Source organism: Odontesthes bonariensis, chromosome 22 (genome assembly GCF_027942865.1).
Source record: "Odontesthes bonariensis isolate fOdoBon6 chromosome 22, fOdoBon6.hap1, whole genome shotgun sequence".
Classification (NCBI taxonomy): domain Eukaryota; kingdom Metazoa; phylum Chordata; class Actinopteri; order Atheriniformes; family Atherinopsidae; genus Odontesthes; species Odontesthes bonariensis.
The window spans coordinates 15,335,140-15,354,930 of NC_134527.1; the positions used below are offsets into that span (position 1 = coordinate 15,335,140).

Genomic DNA, 19,791 nt, shown 5'->3' on the forward strand with positions numbered 1-19,791 from the left:
ATGAGAGGCTCTTCATCAGATCAGTTTCAATTTGTAAATGGACAATGGTGACATTGTTTGTTACAGCTGCCATCTGAGTGAAGTCAAGCCAGTTTTATTTGTATAGCCCAATAACACAAATCACAAAATAACCTCTGTTGGTTTTACAGTCTGTTCCGTAGTACAACATTCTCTATCCCTAGACACCCAGTTTGAAACTAGCCAGAAAATATATAATGGTGGGAAAAAAAAGAGGAAGAAACCACAGACATTCATGCAAAAGTCTTTCTATACTTCTCCGAATAGCGACTTGTGTTATCGTTAGCAGTAAGACCAAATTTCTTTGTGTAATGAGTGACTCTCTTGCACACAGCTGCAACATGTAGAGCAGTGAAAAGCGTGACAGACCTGCATGCAGATTGGTCTCTCATCATCCTTTTCAAACACTTACATGCTGACACTACAAGTTTTAATGCCAGCAGTTTGACCCACATTAATCTGAACATTCAGACCCATTCCTCTCCAGCATCTACTCTTGTCATCTGCTCTGTAATTGGACCCAGGAAGCAGTAAATCAACCAGTAAACCAGAAGAGGCTCATTGATACCCGCCCCCTCCCCCAATCCATTCGAAAGACATGAAAGATGCATTGTAACTTGCAAGGAAACAGCGTACATTTCTCTTTCTTTGGTTTTGATTCTTCTTCTTTCCTCACACTTCTGCAAATGTGTTTGTGTCACACTGGAGGCCCACCAATGTCTGCGTTCGTGGGTTTGCAATGAGCTCATGGAAAAAGATCCACAGTGTGCTGGGAAGAGAAATCTTTTCTGCCAGGAACATTGTTTATTCTTTGTTTGTGTGGTAAAATCACAGACTTTGCTCTATTCTTTTGCATATGTTCCATATTGGCAACAAATATACATTTTGAAAACATGAAATCCGATCTAACACAATTCCACCCACTAGTCGGGGTGTACTGGGATTAGAGCGGAGTCTGGGATAAACCCAGAGCCCCTGAGATCACATCATGTTTAACTGTGTTTCTGTATTTTGCTGTATCAGTGGAGCTGTGTGCTGTGATCCAGTGAGATGAGTAATTTTGTGGTTTACCGAAGCTTGTCTGTTGATGTCTGGCAGTGTGTGTGTTTGTGTATTTGCTACCTACCTACTGTCTCGTTGTGCTCACAGCTGGCTCAGTATCCCATGCTGAGAGAAGAGATGGAGAGAATTGTAACTCAGCACATCAGAGACAGAGAAAACCGCACCAAGGATCAGGTATTGCACAGAAAACATTGTACAAAGAGTGAGTGATTCTGTTGTGGTGTATGGAGGATCTAGTCTGTGTCGAATAATGATGAAATTTGATCATTTTATGAATCTTTAAATTTCCACTCCAGCCGTTATTGATCCCCGAAAAAACTGATCTGCATTCCTAAAAACTGCACATTTAAAAGTTTTTGACATTAACATAAAAAAAACCCTTGCATGGCCCTAATATGGCTTGGGTATAATTCTGAAATCTGGCCCAGGTCAGATATTTAGCTCACCTACACTTCCACCTACCAGCAGAGGTGAGTGCCCCATCCTTTAGCCAGGGTTATTCCACACTGCTAGCGGTTTGCTCCCTGTCCCTTGACCAGGCCATTGAAGGACAGTGAGCCATCCCCTGAATAATTTCTCCCTCATAGGTTGTGCTAGCTTCCTAATTTCATTGATTTTTCTCAGCACATGCTGTCTTTTAGAATCTGTTTTGAGTTAAACAGCAGCCATTTTGTGCTGTTACAACATACAACAGGGTTTTATGGTTTTCCTGTGGTATTTGTTTTAGCACCGAATATAAAGTGCGACTATTGATGATGTGTTGCTTCTTTGTGCAGACAACCAATTTGAATTTCACCGTAAAGCTTTACCACAAGTATTCAGGATGGATTCTTCCAGTTTTCTATATAGAACATGGGCTGTCTGACCTCACCATCATGAGACTGTAGAATGTGCTCTGCAGATTCAAAGCTGAAGCCCCCGGCCATAGTGGCCCCCAGCCAGCATGCCTAGTCACAAATGAAAAATTAACAATAGATAAAATACATTTTTGTGGAGGGGAACTTTTAGTATATTCAAATGCAGTATTTGAGAAAATACTTTACAACCAGACGGTGACCATGTATGGCGACTCTTGGTACCCCTCTCCCCTCAGAGGATGACAGGTTACAACATACTTGATTATTTTATGGTTTTCCTGTGGTATTTGTTTTAGCATTGAATATAAAGTTCGACTATTAATTATGTGTTGTTTATTTATGCAGACAACCTGCAGGATTTGACTCTTCATTATTTGAAAAAATTAGAGTGTGTGCTTGGTGAGCACAACAGGTCTAGAAACAAAATATTTTCCCTGAATGATATTGCTTTCCACGGCAAACTTTTAAAAGGTGATAAATGTAAAGATTATAAAAAATGAATTAACAACAGTTCCCTCACTGTTCAGGTGTTGCTTTTGATAGACATTGAGTTGTCCTACATGAACACCAACCACGAAGACTTCATTGGATTTGCCAAGTGAGTTTTTGTCTTTTTCTTTTTGTGCCTTTATTTAATGATACATCTCTGGTCACTGCACTGTTTACTGGAATCATGAGAATCATCTGATGTGCTTTGTTGTGCAGCGCTCAGCAGAGGATCAACCAAATGAGCAAGAAGAAGGCAGCTGGCAATCAGGTACTCAGATCCGAAATGTACAGACCCCTTCACTGTTGGTGCTCTTTTTAAGGTTGTAGTTCAGATTTGTGTCATTCTCTTTAGGATTTTTTAAGCTGCAGGAACGTGATGACTTTCAGATTGTTTTTTGTCTGTGAGCCAGCAGCCATAAGTTGTTTTTCCCCAAGGCTTATTTCTCTCAGCACTTTCACTCATCCTTAATGTTGCACAGCACAGACAACTGTCCAGATCTTACACCATGCAGCCCTTAGTGCATTAAAGAAAATAGTTTGAAACATTACTCATCCATCTGGATCTCAAACTGCATCAAAACTAAGGAAAGTGAAGAACATACCCTTAATTTATATGACATTTTTCATCCATAAAAGTGCATATTAAAAACAGCAAAAGTTTTTTTTTAGAGATAGTCACTGTAAAGAAATCTTTTGGAAACATCATCTGTCCCAGGGCCTAACTTTGGTCCAAATGTTGCTGAAATCTATATTCGTCACCTCTAACCATGTATGCATCACAGAAGCTCAGTCACTACACATTTATAATACAAAAAGAGCTTTTGCATGATTTGGACTTTGCTTTTAGATGTGTTTTAGGCCCACTCTGCATCTTCTTCTTTTTCCTTCTCACATTTCTTACTTTGACTCATTAATCTTGCTATCTCTAGCGCCTGTTCTCTTATATCTATCTTTTTGTTCTCTTGAAATATTTCTGAATGCTTTTCTCTTTTTGCTCTATTTCCCCCTTTCCACCTCCCCTCTGTGGCTTTTCTACCTCAGGATGAAATCATGGTGAGTAGTGTGCGTGTGTGTGTTTTGAAATGTGAATGCGGTTCTCTGCATGTCTGCAGGTAGGCCTCCATGCGTTTGAGCTTCCCTTTACGCAGATATGCGTGTCTCTACATATGTAAACGTCTATGAATTTTAAGTTCTTGCTGATTGTCGATATATGAGTTTGTGTGTGATAATTAAGTTTAATTGTAACTGCTATTAGATGTTAGGTGGCTGTAGAGAAAGAGATGCTTGGCTGCTTCCCTTTCCTCTCTTTTTCAGCAATGTCCACCCTGCAGGCACGCACATACACTAGCACACGATATAAGATCGTCAATGTAGTTTACAATGCTATTTATCAAAGTCCAGCCAGCAGAAAACATAAAAGAAAAAGAATCTGGATTATTCCCACATTATATAATGTTTTTGTGTCAGTGTTGCATGCATATTTCAGTCATGTAGAAAGGCTCTGTTTGCCGATGCTTTTTGGGGCTCTGTGTGCTTGAAGATACCCTCCAGCTGTAGCTTGAACTACATAAAGACAAATTCACTCATTGTCTCAGAGGGAGAGAGTGTTAGGACGAAGGGGAAAATTGAGATGATGAAACAGATCGTCTTTTCTTGAAGACAATTTTAAACTTCTGCCTCCTTCTTATATTCTCTGCTTCCCCACAATTCATACAAAGTCACAAAGAACCAGAAGAGCTGCAGTGCTACACACATATGGTTCCCCCATAGTCATTAGTTGTCATAACAACTGCCCAGATTAGGGGTCAAAGGCTAGGGGCACATAGTAAACAACGTGGTGAACTTCACTTCCTGTTTATAGATGGATGTTTTTGGCCCTTTAAAGGCCCCCCAGCTTCTGTTCTTCTCATTCAGCACATTCGAACAAAGAACTATAAAACACAACTCAACATTAAATACTGTATGCTGATAAAATGGACGATTTAAGGCAGCATTACCTCTCAGCTGATCCTCTTTAATATGTGCATTTGTTTTAGCCAAGTTTTGTTGAAACCTGCATACTGTTAAATTGTACTTCAGGTCTCAGACTTTCCACAGAACCTAAATCGATCACAATAATTTAATGGTCAGATTGAACAGACTGGACATCCAATTACTCCATTGTATTTAAGAATGTAAGAATTCGCTTTCTGTTGTTTTTCTCATTACAAATGTCAAGTTTCTTTATTGTGTAAAACCAAGGCCAAAATGTAAAACTAGCAATGGTGCATCCACTGAAACATCTTTTCCCCCCCTTAACTTTACTCCCAGATAAACAGTAAAAATCTTAAAAGATACATTCTGTATTTTTCTTACTGTGAACAAACAGCCATTACTTGTCGAGAAGACTAACAACTGGTGGCTGTTTAGACAAAAGATGATATGAAGACATTTGTTGATTTGTGACATTTAGCTTCATTGTTATCTAAAAACTATTAACTGTAAACATGCGAGTGAAATTTGTATGTCAGGTGTCACGTTCCTTCAATAAAATGACGGTGATCATTGTACTGTAGATAATAGGTTATTCACCCCTCTTCAGGTCATGTTTGATAGGAACGATCGCTGCCAGTTATTATATGTAAAGTGCTCGGGAATTTTTTTAAAAATAAGTTTACTTTTGTCATGTATTTTTCAGGATTTGGAAGCATAAGGGGGTAACAGAATCTGAACAGTACTGGAAAACTGATTAAAACACTTTTTTTAGACAACAAAAATGCAGAACATTTTTGATTATTTTTTTTTTTGAAATACAGCTTTTTTTTCTTCTTCGAACCAATGTCAAATTATTGTCATGTTGTGAGATAGTCAGAAAGTGCTTGAAACAACTCTGTAGGTAGGGTGACTTACTTTGGTCATCTTTATGCCATCAGAAAATCAAAATGAAACAGAATTTTAGTAAAATCTCCTCGCTTTAAGAGTCTACAATGTCTTTTACTAGAGCACATACAGTAGACTATAAAACACTTCAGCCTCTGCATCGCAGTGCATGAAGATTAAAAAAGATCTGCCTGCAGGCCAGTCTTGTAGCCTCCTGAATTCCCTCGTCCCCTCCCTGCTTGCTGTGCCCTCGCTGCAGTCCCAGCAGCCAGCAATAACCTGCAGGTGGCTGAGCAACCTTGTGTATTTGGCCTTTACTAAATGCCCTGCGTTGGCATAGTTTTGTAATATTCTCTCCACATTCTCATTCAGCCGGAGAGAGGAGTTAGCGATCGGTTCAAGGTAAATAACTTGCACACCATGTTTTTTATGTGTCTACAGTGTCTGTAAAGAGGAACGAATGAGGTTCACCTGTGTAGAGCAGGAAATTAGGAGTATGAGGGGTGTGTTTAGTTATGTAGGTGAGTTTTTGTGGTAGCTGTTTGTTCACCAGAAGCAGTTTCCTTATGTCTTCACTGTGTAGGTGCCAGGTAGGTAGTGGTAGATAGAGCTTATTAAGTTAACGATAAGGTTGTGAAATGAGTATGAGAGAAGGTGGGTGACCTCTAACTGGTCTAAATTATCCATAACTAATTCCTTTGTGGATTCTTCTTTTTGCCAGGTGATCAGAAAAGGCTGGCTGACCATCAACAACATCGGCATCATGAAGGGAGGAGCCAAGGAGTACTGGTTTGTCCTCACTGCCGAATCTTTGTCCTGGTACAAGGATGATGAGGTGAGCTAACACACACACAGGATGTTATGTGTTTCTTTATTCCTATGTGGTTGCACAAAATGACATTTTTGACACGTTTCTGTTTAATTTGAACAATTCAATCAATCTGCAAGTCAGATCTTCTAAAGCATCAGTCAGCCTCTTTGTGGTGCTGCCTAAAGAACAATACAGGAGGAAAGATTGATCAAATAATATGACAGGATGGGAGTATTTCAAAAAGTCAAAAAGAACACCCTCTGGATTAAATCAAAGGTTTTTTTTTATAGCTGGGAATGTACATGTATGTTTTCATTCTTTAAAAGACATGTGTTTGGCAGGACAAGACTTGGCAACTTCTCATCAGCATCACAGTTTTGATCTGTACTCCATATGTCTTTTTTATCACAAATGGAACATGTCTGTACGTCCCATTCAGTTGGTCTAAATCAAATATTCAATAACTACACCTCTGACTTTGTACTCCCAGAATTCCTGCTGTTCATTCCCACTCCTTGTCCTTTCTGATTTATTAAAAAAAAAGCCAGAGGTATCAAAGCACCTTTTGGTCTTAAGCTGCTGAACCTTATGTTGTTTATGGTTAAATTCTTCTGTTTGCTGATTTCTGGACTCCATATATGTAAACTTAACTGATGCAAACGGAGTCTGCACTGGATCTTTTATTGTGAAAACTGGCCATTTTGTCAGTGCTATTGTCTGTGTTACTGCTTGGATTTTACTTACTTACAAATGTGCAATAATTTTGTCATCTTTAGCTGTATAGCTTTTGGAAATCCAATGATCTGAACAGATTTGGGGTTTGGAAACTTTTACATGCCTCTTCAACTTTTCTGTGTTATGCTAAAACAAGTAGAATACTAATTCTGGTCCTAATTCAGTAGAATCAGCTTCAATATTTTTCCAGGTGGGTTCAGTGAAATGCAGACAGAAAGGTCAAACACGAGCACATACCATGTCTGGAAAAAGAAAACGTCAGTGATTTTGCAAACACCCTTGCAACACAGTGATCTTCAAAAGACTAACTGTCACATGGAAATTCCATGTTAGCCTCACAGTTGGTTGTGAAATCCTCAGTTCTAGTTGTGCTGTTCCACTTGGTCGTTACATTTTACAGTGCATTTTTTTTTCTCAATCTAAAACATGAAATCTCATTTCACTTCTATCATATTTCCCAACAAATTACAAAACCAGAACTATTTATTTCCTCTCCACTTTCTAATCCAAAATTAATTCCAGCTCATTCCAATGGAAAATGTGTCTGTCAGTCAAGTTTGGTGGTTGTCGTCTGCACGCTGAAATGATTTGACCTGCTCTGTGACTGGATCAACTGGTCAAAGTGGTGGCCCATGATGCTTTGCAGAACTATTAAGAGCTAGCCACAGTCTCAGTGTCTCCAGGCCTTCGCCACAGTCGCTGTGCTCACTGACATCAGGCTGAGAATGTGTGTGTCTGTATGTGTGTAAGTGTGTAAGGTTGAGAAGGCCCTTTCTAAAAGTCAGGACCCCCCAGCATGTCAGACACTGAAGCTGGCACACACATGTGCATACCAGAACCTCCTGTCCTGCTCTGTTCCCAATTATGCATACACGTACACACACATACACACAAGCTGCTTTAAATAAACCTACTTCATTTCAAAGATGGGGCACAGAACAAGAGAGGGACTGGATTCCATTGGAGGAGACGGGTGGAGGCTGGAGTGTCTTTTGTTAGCCGGTTAGCAGCAGGAGTTAAGGACCATGTGAAGAGAGAGAAAGTGCAGAGAAGAGGAAGGAAAGAGGGAGGAGAAGGAAGGGGTAAAAGGGTTGTTGTAAATTTGTATTCCTCTCATCCTCTTTGTCTCCTTCTCATCGCCCTAACCTTCAACATCCTAAATCTTTGAATCAGAAAGGAACGTCCACACACCCCCTTTTCTATGTCTCAGCCTGTCCTTGTCACCTTCTCCTGTCATCCATCTTTCCCTCTCTTCTTCTACTGAATATTTATTATTCATTGAACTGTGAGGGCGCATGGAGACCAGAAACCAACACTCAGTGCAGAGGCTGGAGGGCACTGCAGCGCTGCATACGGGCCAAAAAGAAAAAAAAAAGAAAAGAAAAGAAAAAGGGGAAAAAAAAATATATTTTCCATTATGTTTTCTATCCAAGCTTAACATTTTACAGAGGCCCCTCAATCACACACACCCACACGCACTAAAGGTTGGAGTACTCCTGAGGGCTTATACTGTGGACCGGGGTGGATGCATGCCAGAATAACACAGTTGATGAAATTTTCACTTTTAGACTGAAAAGAAAAATGCTAGCTGCTTTTGTGCATCTTTTAGTTATAACAGCCTTATACCGACACAATGGCATGTTTCTTTATACCAGCTCGCAAAAAGTGTCACCCCCGTTTTATTGGCTGCCTCTAGTCTTGGGGAAAACCCTCACTGGAGTCTGGCAGCACACACACTCATAGAAACACACATGTACACACACCACCCTTATACGCTAATAATAACTTTGAACCCAACTATCGGTGCCAGGATGTTTTGGTTAGTGTGTGTCTGTGTGTGCGCTCTTAGAAACCTTCTGGTCTGTATTACCACAGCACATGCCGATTCTTTGAATCAGAATGCTCTTTAGCTCGAAGCTTCCCAAAGCAGAGTGAGGGCGAGGGAACATAAATTAGGGGGAAAAAAAACTGAAAAGAACAAAAAGGTACATGAAAAAATAATTGCCAAACTGTGCTATTATAGACTGTGCTGTAGAGACTCACACTGGCACGCAAAGGTAGAGTTATTGCTTTGCTGTCCTTTAGTGGTTTTAGGATGTATTTTCTTTTGGGTGCCCTTTGTATGTCTGCCCACTGGGTGTGTGTCTGCCCGGGTTTCCCTGCGCCTGCTGTAAAGCTGCCAGAAAACCAGACTCGCCCGGTGATCCCAGCTGTAAGCATCCTGGGAGGAAAGCAGCCGACTGCTGCTTTCAACACAGTCACTGGCAACATGTCTGTTGTATGGTGTGTGTGTGTCTGCAGTTACGTAGGGTTGTGCCTTTGTGTGAGCGCTTCTGTGGCTGTGACTTATACGCAGTATTTAAGAAATATATATATATCTTATGTGTGGCAGCAGGGCTCTAAATGGAAACAGCTTGGTTTGTGGTTTTCATTCCTGCACGTGATGCTGTGTGATGGGACACCGTGTGAATAGTTTTGCCGTCTACTTTGCTTTTGCGTATATGAGAGAATCAGAATTGTATACTGTGTGGGTTTGCTTTATCGAATGCAGACCTGGCTCAAAGGCAAACTGTGGCCACAGAAAGAAGTTATGAAAGAAAACATAATGAGTTACAAAGCAGGAGAGGGGGAGTGTAGCTAAACTTATAACTTTTCTCATGATGTCACCTCCAAACACTGAGGCCACAAACAATTTACTGACTTTTTTTTAAATATATATTTTTTTTATTGAAAGCCATACAAAGACTCATAAAGTCAGTGACTAGACAATGACAGAGTGGCTGCTCTTGCAACATTTTTGCACGGTGGCTTCCTGCCTCTCTGCACATTACATGGTCATTTGAGGTAAAGCAGCCACAAGCTGATACAGGAAAAGGCATAATTGTACATTTACATCAAGGCTGCAGCGGGACACTGGGGGTTTACTCTGTGCAATAGTTATCTTTTAGGTCAAATGTTCTTATTTTTCTCTGTGGTTGAACTTTTTTTCTGGTCTCAGCCAGATCTTTTGGTTTTGTAGAAAAATAAACAACAAGTTAAGAATATCATGGAACCATCACTTATATCTATATGGTTGTGATATTTATGTCAAATCCAAAGCCACCTCTGTGTAACTTGCTTGAAGGAAGAAAAACAGAGACAATGTCACTGAGAAGTCCAAGCAACTTTATTATAGCTATTTCAAATGATTGTCACAAGCTTAACGTGGTTTGATGACATAAAACTCAGTAAACAACAACAGTTTCCCCAAAATTGAGCAATTTGTCTTCATAAATCCATCCTGGGAGAGGTCTGGGCCTCTGTGGTAGAGCGTTTGGGTGCTTTATTTAGGCTTGTGCCCAGGCTGGTCCAGATGGATAAAGGGTGGTGCTGCGTGTTCCCACAGCCTGATATTATTGGACCTGCTGGATCCTTCTTTCAGACTCTTTTCACGTTGTTTTTTTTTTTTAGACACTCTGATTGTCCGTGTGCTTCCCCGGCCAGCCTAACCAATGTGCAGACTACTGTACAACCACTACTTCCTGAACAGGTAGTCTGAACACTGGGCAGGCGGGCTGGGCGGCTGGAGGATGCTGCTGTGGAGAAGATGAACCTCACAAATATACTTACACATCCAGATTACAAACGCCGACAAAATTCATTGCCGCACACGACCTTGACGTTACTCACTTTGAATCCATACCCAGACTCTGGATTCCGGCTCATTCTGCTCTCGACTGCGACAAAGTGCTGATCAGGCTGCTTGAGTGAGCTGGAGGAGAAACGACATGTAAAGGGATGGATGAAGAGGAAATGGAGGAGGAGGAGAGGTTAGACAGAGGTGATAGCCACTGATTGGCAGACTCAATGACATTGCCTCCTGTTTCCCACTGTGAGAAGCAACATTCCACACTGGGCTCTACAGGGGAAACACAAGACGGAGAAGGGCTTTTTACATACGCCAAACACCGAAATAAATAATAAAAATCATTAAATACAATTGATGCGCTTACTGGGTCTGATTTGAATCATATTTAAAAAAAAAAAAAGGCTGTTACTAATCCACATTTTTCAACCAGAGAATAATTTTCTTTGGGAATGATGTGCAAAAGCAAGTAGTTCTGTGTAGTCTGAATATGGATCAAAGCAGACAACATACACAAATAAAGACCAAGACAGGGTCATACCCCATTTAGCCCACGCTTGTAAAGTTGTTTGAACCTGCTGAACCCCAGACGGAAACAAAGCAATTCAGGAAATTCTTTTAAGAAATAGAAATAAACTCCAACACTTACTCTTTTATCCCCAAGAGGTCTTAATGCCTCCTGGTTAGGAAGTTTTTAGAGAATATTTGTGGTCAGCTGAGATCACACTAACCCTCACCGAACACCTCCCACTAAAGCTTTTGTCTTCTTGACACATACCAAACTTGTTGAACTGTTGATTGAGGATGGAATACCTTCAACTTGTTGATCTCATTCCTCTTCTTTGAGTCTTGAGGACTTCTTATTCTTCTCGCCATTTGTTTTCCATCTCGAGTGGTTAAGCCGCACTTCATAACTGAGTTTCCCCAACCGCTCGTTCAACACTGCCACAGTGTTTGAGTGCTACCTTCCAGAGCAAAAATAGAAAAATAATAAGGTCGCTCCAGTAACGAGCAAGGTGGACCGGCTGGAGGTTCGACGTGGCAGAGGGACTGGCCACCAAGTTCCCTCTTCTGGGGACAGAAGGAGAAAAGGAGCGACGGAGACAGGAGATATGGAGAGGGAAAGAGGAGGAGCTCCTCGGCCCCCCATTTTTCCTTTCTCCTCTCTTCTTTCTGCCTCCCCTCCCTCTGTCTGCATCCCCCCTCACCCCTCTCTTTTTTTTTTCTGTCTTTCTTCTCTGGCTTACGAGGAGAAAGTGGAAGGTCAAAGGTGAACAGGAAGTGAGATACATTCATTTGGAGTGAGTGTTGTAAAGTGTGGAAAGGGAGTGAAGGATTTGCAGCAGAGGGAGGGAACTTTTTAGTGGAAGCGTATGTGGGCAGATGGAAGGACGTCTGCATTTGTGCACTCACACGGAGACAAATATGTGTTTAAAGCATCTGCATGCTGCTCTTTTTAATTTCAGCGTATGCGTGCATCGCTGCTCATGGTACATGTGAGCATGTATGCGGTTTTTGGACATTTGAGTGATGGATGTGTGTGTGTAGGAGTGGGGCTGGATGAGAGCAGAGGCTCCGTGGTCTTTGTAGCAAGGGCAGGAATGTCGGCGTTTTCTTGGCAAGCGGGAGGAAGCCTTGTAATAACTCCAGATGTGCAGCCCTGTGGTCTCCATCTCTCTCTTGCTCCCTCTGTTTTTACTTCTAAAGCTGATTTCCTCTCCCTGTCCGACTCGAATAAAGGGCCCTTTATGCAGCTCTGTAGCCATCCCAACACACACACCGAGAGGTGGCGGGGGGTTGGGTGTACTGGTTGGAAGGGTTACATACTACTGGTAAATCAGAACCAGAGCAAAATATGCTCCGTGTGTGTGAATGAGGAGAAAAAGTCTGCAGACACATAAAACAAAGTTTTTGCCTCCTTTTCCGTCATTTCAAACATTTAAGTTTCAGGAGGCAGGAGTACAGGAGAGTCAATACTAACATTTCCAGGTGTTTATATACGTGTGTGGGTGTGTGTGTGTGTTCAGTGGTGGCCAAGGTTGTGTGTTTGTTTTAGCTGGGGTTCCTGAGCTCGAAATCAAAGCAGACACAATCCCAGGAGAGTCAACTCAGCAGTACTGCTGGAGATACAGGGCTGTGGAGAAAATGCGAGAGAAATGAAATGCGACTGGAAGAGGGACGCATGGAGGTGAAGTGATGCCCAGCGAGCAGGGAGAACAATCCAGGGTGTAAATGATAGAAATGTGTCCACATGGGAGATAAAACGGATCATTGCTGCAGTTGAGTTTAGGGTTTTGGGATTGGAAAGAGTGAATTTTAATGGGTGGGAGGGAGGAGTGTTGCGGTCGCACCAACATTGTTTCCACTGTTTGGATGACCAGGCAAACAGCTTCCCTCTAAAACTCTGAGTCAATATAGGGAGAATTACAGAGAAAAAAATGCATTCATATTAGTCTTTGATTCCATGGAATTCTTGTCTTTGTATTTTGATATCACATTTAAGAGAACAACCATGTCAATTTATGGGAAACTGTATCTCTCATGTTTTTCCATCAGTGTGGGGAAGATTAAGAATGTGAAGATCATACTGCAGATTTATTGGAGAGGGTGTGTAGCAAAAACCATAACGACAGCCTCAAAATGTGATTGGCTAGATTTCCTGTGATTTTCAGAATACTGTATGCTAGTTTTAAACCAAATAGCCATTATTTTTGTGGGATAACATGAATGTGAACCATGTAATAGCTTAGTTTTATCATATTTCTCCCATGTGATTATGTCAGTCCTACTTATTTGTTGAAGAAAGGAACCAAGAAGCAAATTTTAAAGCTAGCGGCATGGGTAAAGGTTTAGGAAAATAATACCCTCTGGTGAGGGGCTGGATGAAAGGAGTCTTTCCACTTCTAAACCCTTTTTTTCAATCTAATAAGCTTATTCCTAGTAGCTGCTTAGCTTATTTGAGCTTAGCTTAGCTTATTTTAGCTTAGGTTAGCATAGCAAAGGGAGTAGAGACAGAGAAACAGCACATATGTCTCTGACCAAAATCCACCCTTGGTCACAAATTAATGCTCTGTAGAAAAACCGGAGTTTGAAAGCAAAAATTCCCGTTTTCATGATGGTTTATGTGCTGCTCTATTTTGGGTATCAACCTCATCACATCTAATGGAATGCCAAGTATTTGCTTGAAGATGCACAGAAGAAATTCTCTTGCAAAGAAACATTTATTTTTCACAAATCTTTTAACAATATCTGAAGTTTTTGTTTTATTTATCAATACATTTGGCGAGCTGTTAAAGAAAGCACAGAATTGGTTTTAAAGATTGATTGGAAAAGTGATAAATCTATGTTAAGGTATGAAATCTATCGGAAAAGTGAGCAAAAGAGAATTAATATTGTAAGTGTGAAAATGAGGAAATTTATATCAATCAATCAATCAATCTTTATTTATATAGCGCATTTCATACCACAGGCAACTCAATGTGCTTTACATAAAGACAATATGACAATATTTTGAATAAAAGGTAATAAAAGGAAGGAATTAATTAGTCTTGCATAAAAGAAAATATTAGAAAAGGGGGTTAGAGATCATAAAACAGAATCAAACTGAGATGACTGTAACTTGGTTTGAAGATAATTCACAGCTTACCCTGTCTGACTCCTGAGATGATGTGGACTGTTTGCTTGTGTCTCTAAAAATGATCATATTTCCTCTGATTGTTTGTTGCGTGTAATAGTTTTAGAAAGAAACCCTGGGACTGGGCCCAAACAAGTTTGGAGCGGAGAAGTAGAACCCGCACGGCTGCATGCGTGTCATGTTCTGGCGAAATAAATCTGCTCATACAGTCACATTACAGGGACCTGCCTACCCTTTATGGACTGAAAAGAGTTGCTCTGAAATCATTTTAAGTGCATTCATGTTAGTCTTAAGGTTAGGTATAGTTCAGGTTTATAGTTTTAATGTCCTCTGAACAAATGCAAACATGGCTGTATTGTGTGTTTTATGAAACATAATATGATTTTACAATCCTGATTTCTTATTTTTTTTAGTGTTTTTCAAAGACTACTGATTAGTCTTTGTTTACAGATATTTTGTAACTTTCTTTCATATTATGTAATATCTTATCCTTTATCTTAATTGCTCACCTCTCCATGAATGAGATACTTAAACCTTAACTTTGACTTAAATAAAAAAAGTTTTTTTGCTTACAAATCTAAAGTTATAAAGGACTGAATATAACGTGAATATGTAATGAAAAACCTCCTCCACACATGGAGCTACCTATTCATTTCTTTATCAAGTTTTTGACATTATGTAGATTTGACATTCCCTTAGTTGGATCGTGCAGTGCTCAAGATGAAAACAAAATTACAGTTTAGATTACAAAGACAGGTGAGTATCAACAATTTTATCACGCAGAGAGCTCCTTTAGTCATAGCTTGCCACATCTTCCCCAAACTTTTGCTTCAGTTTCAGTAAATTTATGTTTCATGTTAGGACTCTAACAATGAATGAATCAAGTGAAACCTTTACAATTTTGGTGCACATGAAAAGTACGTGTGTCTTCAAAGAATGTTTACATTTTAGACTCAGGTTTGTTTACACGTGTGGACATTCTACCTCAGTGTGTTCTGACGTCATGTTTAACCCATATGTACATGCTAACCCTGACCCTTCCCCTCCTTGTACTGAACGACTGAGAGCATTAGATACAAAATCCAAGAATTAAAGCAAAAGCACAACAACAATACCAGAAGCGCAGCTGCAGTTTTACCAAAAAAAAGCTTCTTAGAAAATACTTCACTTAAAGAAAGGCTATAAAAGGGAAAACTTTTTTCAAAATACAATTTTCCATAAACATTGCGCATAGCATGCAATCACAGCTTCCGTTTGAGTGAAAAACTAAAAAACAGCATTTCAGAAAAAAAATCACAAATAAATTAGACTCGTAACACACGCAAAAAAACACAATGAGATTTTAAAACGTCTCGTTTTTCAAAAAACAATCAAACAAAACACATGGCAACAAATGATCTCGAACGTGTTTATTTCAATAACATTTTAAATTCCTTTGTTGTGTGTGCCATTTGTTGCTCTGCCGTGAGAAATGGACTTCTAAGATTCACTTTTTCCTGCTGTTGATATCTTTTCGCTCATGCGTTATGTGGCGAATGTTGTGTTTCTCGGGAGCCATTGAACCTAACATTTGTTTCACGTGCAAAAACTAAGAGAGTGCATGCCTCATTTGTCATTTTGACGCATTCTAAAAACACCCACAGAGTAATAATATAAAATGTATTAATTTACAACGGTGTGTTTACATGACTTTTTGAAAGCACAGTTTTCATGCCACCATTTTCCTGTGATTGCCTTTTATTGGGCGTTTTGTCCCCCAGTGAAAAACACCAAGCACACCAGTTGAACATTTGCCTGCAATCAGAAAAGAGCTGCTAAACATGTGGGGAGTTTCACATGTGTTTACATGGCAGTTGGCCTGGGTTCCCCCTCCTTCCTTAACACTTTGGTGGTCAGTGGTGATTGATCACATGTCCAGGCGAGCCCCAAGGTTGTTACACTGACCTTCTGCAGAAGTAAATGCAGAGCAGATAATTAACTGCTTTGCAATTAGCTGCTAAACAGGAAGGCATCGCTGACCTGCTGTGGACACTGTGTTTCCTTTCTTTACGAAGACGCTTGTTCTTTTTTTGTGCTCACTCCCAGTTATTTGTGCTCGCTTACAGCACTTTGCATGTTATATGAAGTATTAGCGTGTGTGGACACTGGCATGCTGCCGAAGGAGATTTGTTAGGCGCATTATTGCACAACCTTGTAGTTGGATGAGTCATAAAGAGCTGCAAGTTATTACACATTGTGCTAAAATAGCTTCAAACAAAGTCTTCCTGTCTGCAAGTTTCTCGACTAAATGTTTTCTGTGCCTGAGTGGGTAAGTTGGCAACATATGGCCCTACTTTAAATAAAGTCCAAACTAAAGCAACTAAAGTTTCCCTCAAATGCTGTCTCTACTGTTTCTACATCTTTCTTACAGGTCAGTCATACTGTCGGATTTGAATGCCTTAGTGTTTTGTATTTCCAATCCGAAATGGTAATATGTGTAAATTTTTCTTCCAGCAAAGGTTTTTTTTTTCACGACAAAAAAAAACTTTCTGACAGAGCTTCATGTCGAGAGCTGTATAATTTAAACAAAACAATTACATCAAACCCAGTGAGTCTCATCCCAACTTTCCCAATCCACTACATGCAAAAATGACAGAATTCTCCTCGGTGTTTCAATTTTTCAAAAGACAGAACTCAATAGGGGAATGGCAGGAGAATGGAGGGAAAGAAAACGGAGGGAGGTGAGGAGGAGGGTTGTGAAAATTGCCGTTGGCTGCCACCCAGGGCCCGGGCTTTGTGGTAATGAAGGGTTAGAAGCAACGTTATTGCTCCCAGATGCCGTGCGGCTTCTCCGCATCGCTTTGATGCATGGCCCAAGTCACCAGGACTTTTCTATCAGGCTCCCATCAACATAACACAGTACCACACACACACACGCACACACACACACACACGCACACACACGCACGCACACGCACACACACACACACACACACACACACACACACACACACACACACACACACACACACACACACACACACGCTAGACACGCAGACTTTTAAAACAACATGGATGCTGTATATGAGCGTCTTCTTTGTTTTGCCAAGCAGCCTGCTGTGATTTGTTAATTGGCTACAGTTTATTTAAGGTCCTCGTGTATGTATGCTTCGGTGTATAGCATTTCTGAGAGGTTGTCCGTGTGCCTGTGAGGGTACATGTGTGTGCCTCAGTGGCCATATTTCACGAGCATTCTGAAATTGGGTTTGAGCATTTGAGATGATTTTTGGATGGTGTGCAGAGAAGTGAAGGGAATTTATGAATCCAGAGGTGAACTTTCTCTGGCTTTTTCAAATGAGCCTGCTATTAGTCACTAGAAAAACAAAACATGGAAAGTACTTCTACACACCAGCTACCAAGTGCACTGCCTGCTCTATATGGAAGTTCAGACAAAGAGGAGGTTCATGTGTAATAAAAAAACAAAAACAACACGTACATACACATTTTGAAAAGTTTCAGAATATTGATAACAGGATCTCAAGGTTGATACTGATGCATGAAACCTTTAATGAGAACAGCTTCTACACCATCATGGAAGATAACTCCATGCATGCCCATTTTAAGCATTAAGCATTGCAAGGCAGCAGCTCAAATGGTCAAACTTTAGTACAGTCCGAACCCCTATTGAGTTCTGTAGTACAGTCCGAACAAACTGTCATCTTCTGATGACACTTTATGGGTCATCATGGAAGACGAGGCCCAATGTGCTCATCACAAGGAGGAAGCATACACAGTAGCTGACCTGAGGGCTCGTTGAAGAGCCTTATTTGTAGATTAATCCTCATCTCATCCTGTCAGTGTTTTCATGTTGAAGCACTGACATCTACTTTGAGAGCGTTGAGAGCAGAGAATTTAAGGCTCTCCAAAGAGGCACGGTAGCCGTCTTCCAAAAGCAGTGCAAATGACTGAAGCTAACTTTAGGCTGTCTTGAGGAACTCCAAGAAGCGCAGCAGAATGCATAATTAATTTATTCTTAATGCTAATCAATATGCTCTGATCAAACTGAACTTCAGTTTACGTCTTCAGGTTTTAGTTTTTGAACACTTGACTTGAAAAAGATGAACAAAAACTGTAACAGTAAGCAAATAGCCATTTTAATGTCTTTTCCAGTTTTCCTGAAATGACTTTGGAGTTCTCTATTTGCCTCAATTACTTCCATGTTCACAAAGATTTTAGCAATGTTAAAAGCAGGCTGATTTTTTTCCCACCCAGATAAAGAAAAAAAACAGTAGGGAGGAAGATAATGGAGTTACAACTGTCCTGTGACTGTAGACAGTTGATTTTGATATAATCTGACACATGTTCTACGTTGTATTAACACCTTTCTCACACATTGATAACACACAAGGGGTATATTTACAGATGACTACCACGCTGTTTAACGCTGTTTCGAAAGTCATTTTTTCTAAAAGAAGCAACGTCTCCTGGCAGGCAAGAAGCTGTTTAAGTCCTTGCATTTTCATAGCCCACAGCTCACGTTTGCACCTTTCAGTTTCTCTGTCTCTTTGAAGCTGACACACAGAGTTTGGTCCCTTGCAAGCGAGATTCTGCAGACAAAGGTCAAATACAGTTTGCATATACAGTATCTCATATTCCTCATGGGTGCATCTGTACGCGTTTAGGTTTGTTTTCTCGTGTGCTCCAGTGAGTGTGCTTAATGTCTGAAATCTGTACCGTTGCCCACTCATGCTGACTGGATTTTATAGGAGCATATGGAAAAGCACTCATTTCTCAACATCTCCAAACACAAGCGCACACACTTGTGAAAACACACGTGAAAAATGAGCTGACCAAAAGGCAGAAAATCATTTGATTTGTAATAATGTACATGCAACAGATACTTGATATCTATTCAATTGTTGTTTTGACTTTTGTTGCGTGCCGATGCAACATACCTCAAACTTGATTTTTCACTAACACACATCTTTGCAATTCCCCCCCCCCCAAGAATATCCAACAAATAGTTGGTCTTTGTGTCTCTGCTTTAGTTCATTTTCTCTTTATTTTCCCCAGATCATGTACACCCTCTGTAGCCCCCCCCACCCTCCTCCTTCTTCCTCCCTTTCCAGCTCTCCTGACTGGATTTACTGGCCAGAGGAGAGGAAAATGTATGAATCAGTCCAAGGCTGCTCACTCCCAGGGAGAGGGAAAGCCAGAGAGTGAGAGGAACAAGGAAGCAGAGGGGGAAAAAAAGTTGAAGAGAAAGAAAATTAGGAAGGCAAAGGTGGTGAAATACTGCACCAAAAGAAAGAAAGAAAGAGAGGTGGAGAATGGGGACTCACTAGCGTTGTAAATGATGATGTCAGCATTCAGCAGTCTGGGGCGACTGCTTGTTTAGTTTTTCTTGTGTCACAGACGCCCAGGAGTGCTGGTGCTGCCAAATGTGTCTGTGTTTATGTGTGTCCATGTGTGTGTGTGACTGTGGAGATTTTACATGCATTTAGGGGATATGACCATTTGGCTGCACAGGTCATAAATCCTTTGATGAAGGAGTTTTGTCTCACATGAAATCCCCTGCGTCTCTCCCTCTCTGACACACACACACACACACACACACAGACACACACAGAAACACACACATACGGGGTTGGGCAGGGCAGGCCTGTGGTTAGCCATCCAGATGGTTTTAAGGTTAGTTACAGACTACACTTAAAAGGTGCTG

The 19,791-nt window shown here is 40.6% G+C and overlaps 1 protein-coding gene across 6 annotated transcripts in view; it reads left to right on the forward strand.

The window, feature by feature from the left end:
* Window positions 1-19,791, forward strand: part of dnm1a (dynamin 1a) — a 53,585-nt gene that overhangs the window by 23,433 nt on the left and 10,361 nt on the right. For 4 of the 6 annotated variants that reach the window (XM_075455313.1, XM_075455311.1, XM_075455312.1 and 1 more), the window contains exons 11-16: window positions 1,168-1,254; window positions 2,465-2,535; window positions 2,643-2,694; window positions 3,468-3,479; window positions 5,658-5,687; window positions 6,007-6,120. In XM_075455313.1, coding sequence (XP_075311428.1) covers window positions 1,168-1,254; window positions 2,465-2,535; window positions 2,643-2,694; window positions 3,468-3,479; window positions 5,658-5,687; window positions 6,007-6,120 — 366 coding nt within the window. The remainder of the gene's footprint in view (window positions 1-1,167; window positions 1,255-2,464; window positions 2,536-2,642; window positions 2,695-3,467; window positions 3,480-5,657; window positions 5,688-6,006; window positions 6,121-19,791) is intronic. The other 2 variants (XM_075455314.1, XM_075455315.1) reach the window with 2 other exon arrangements.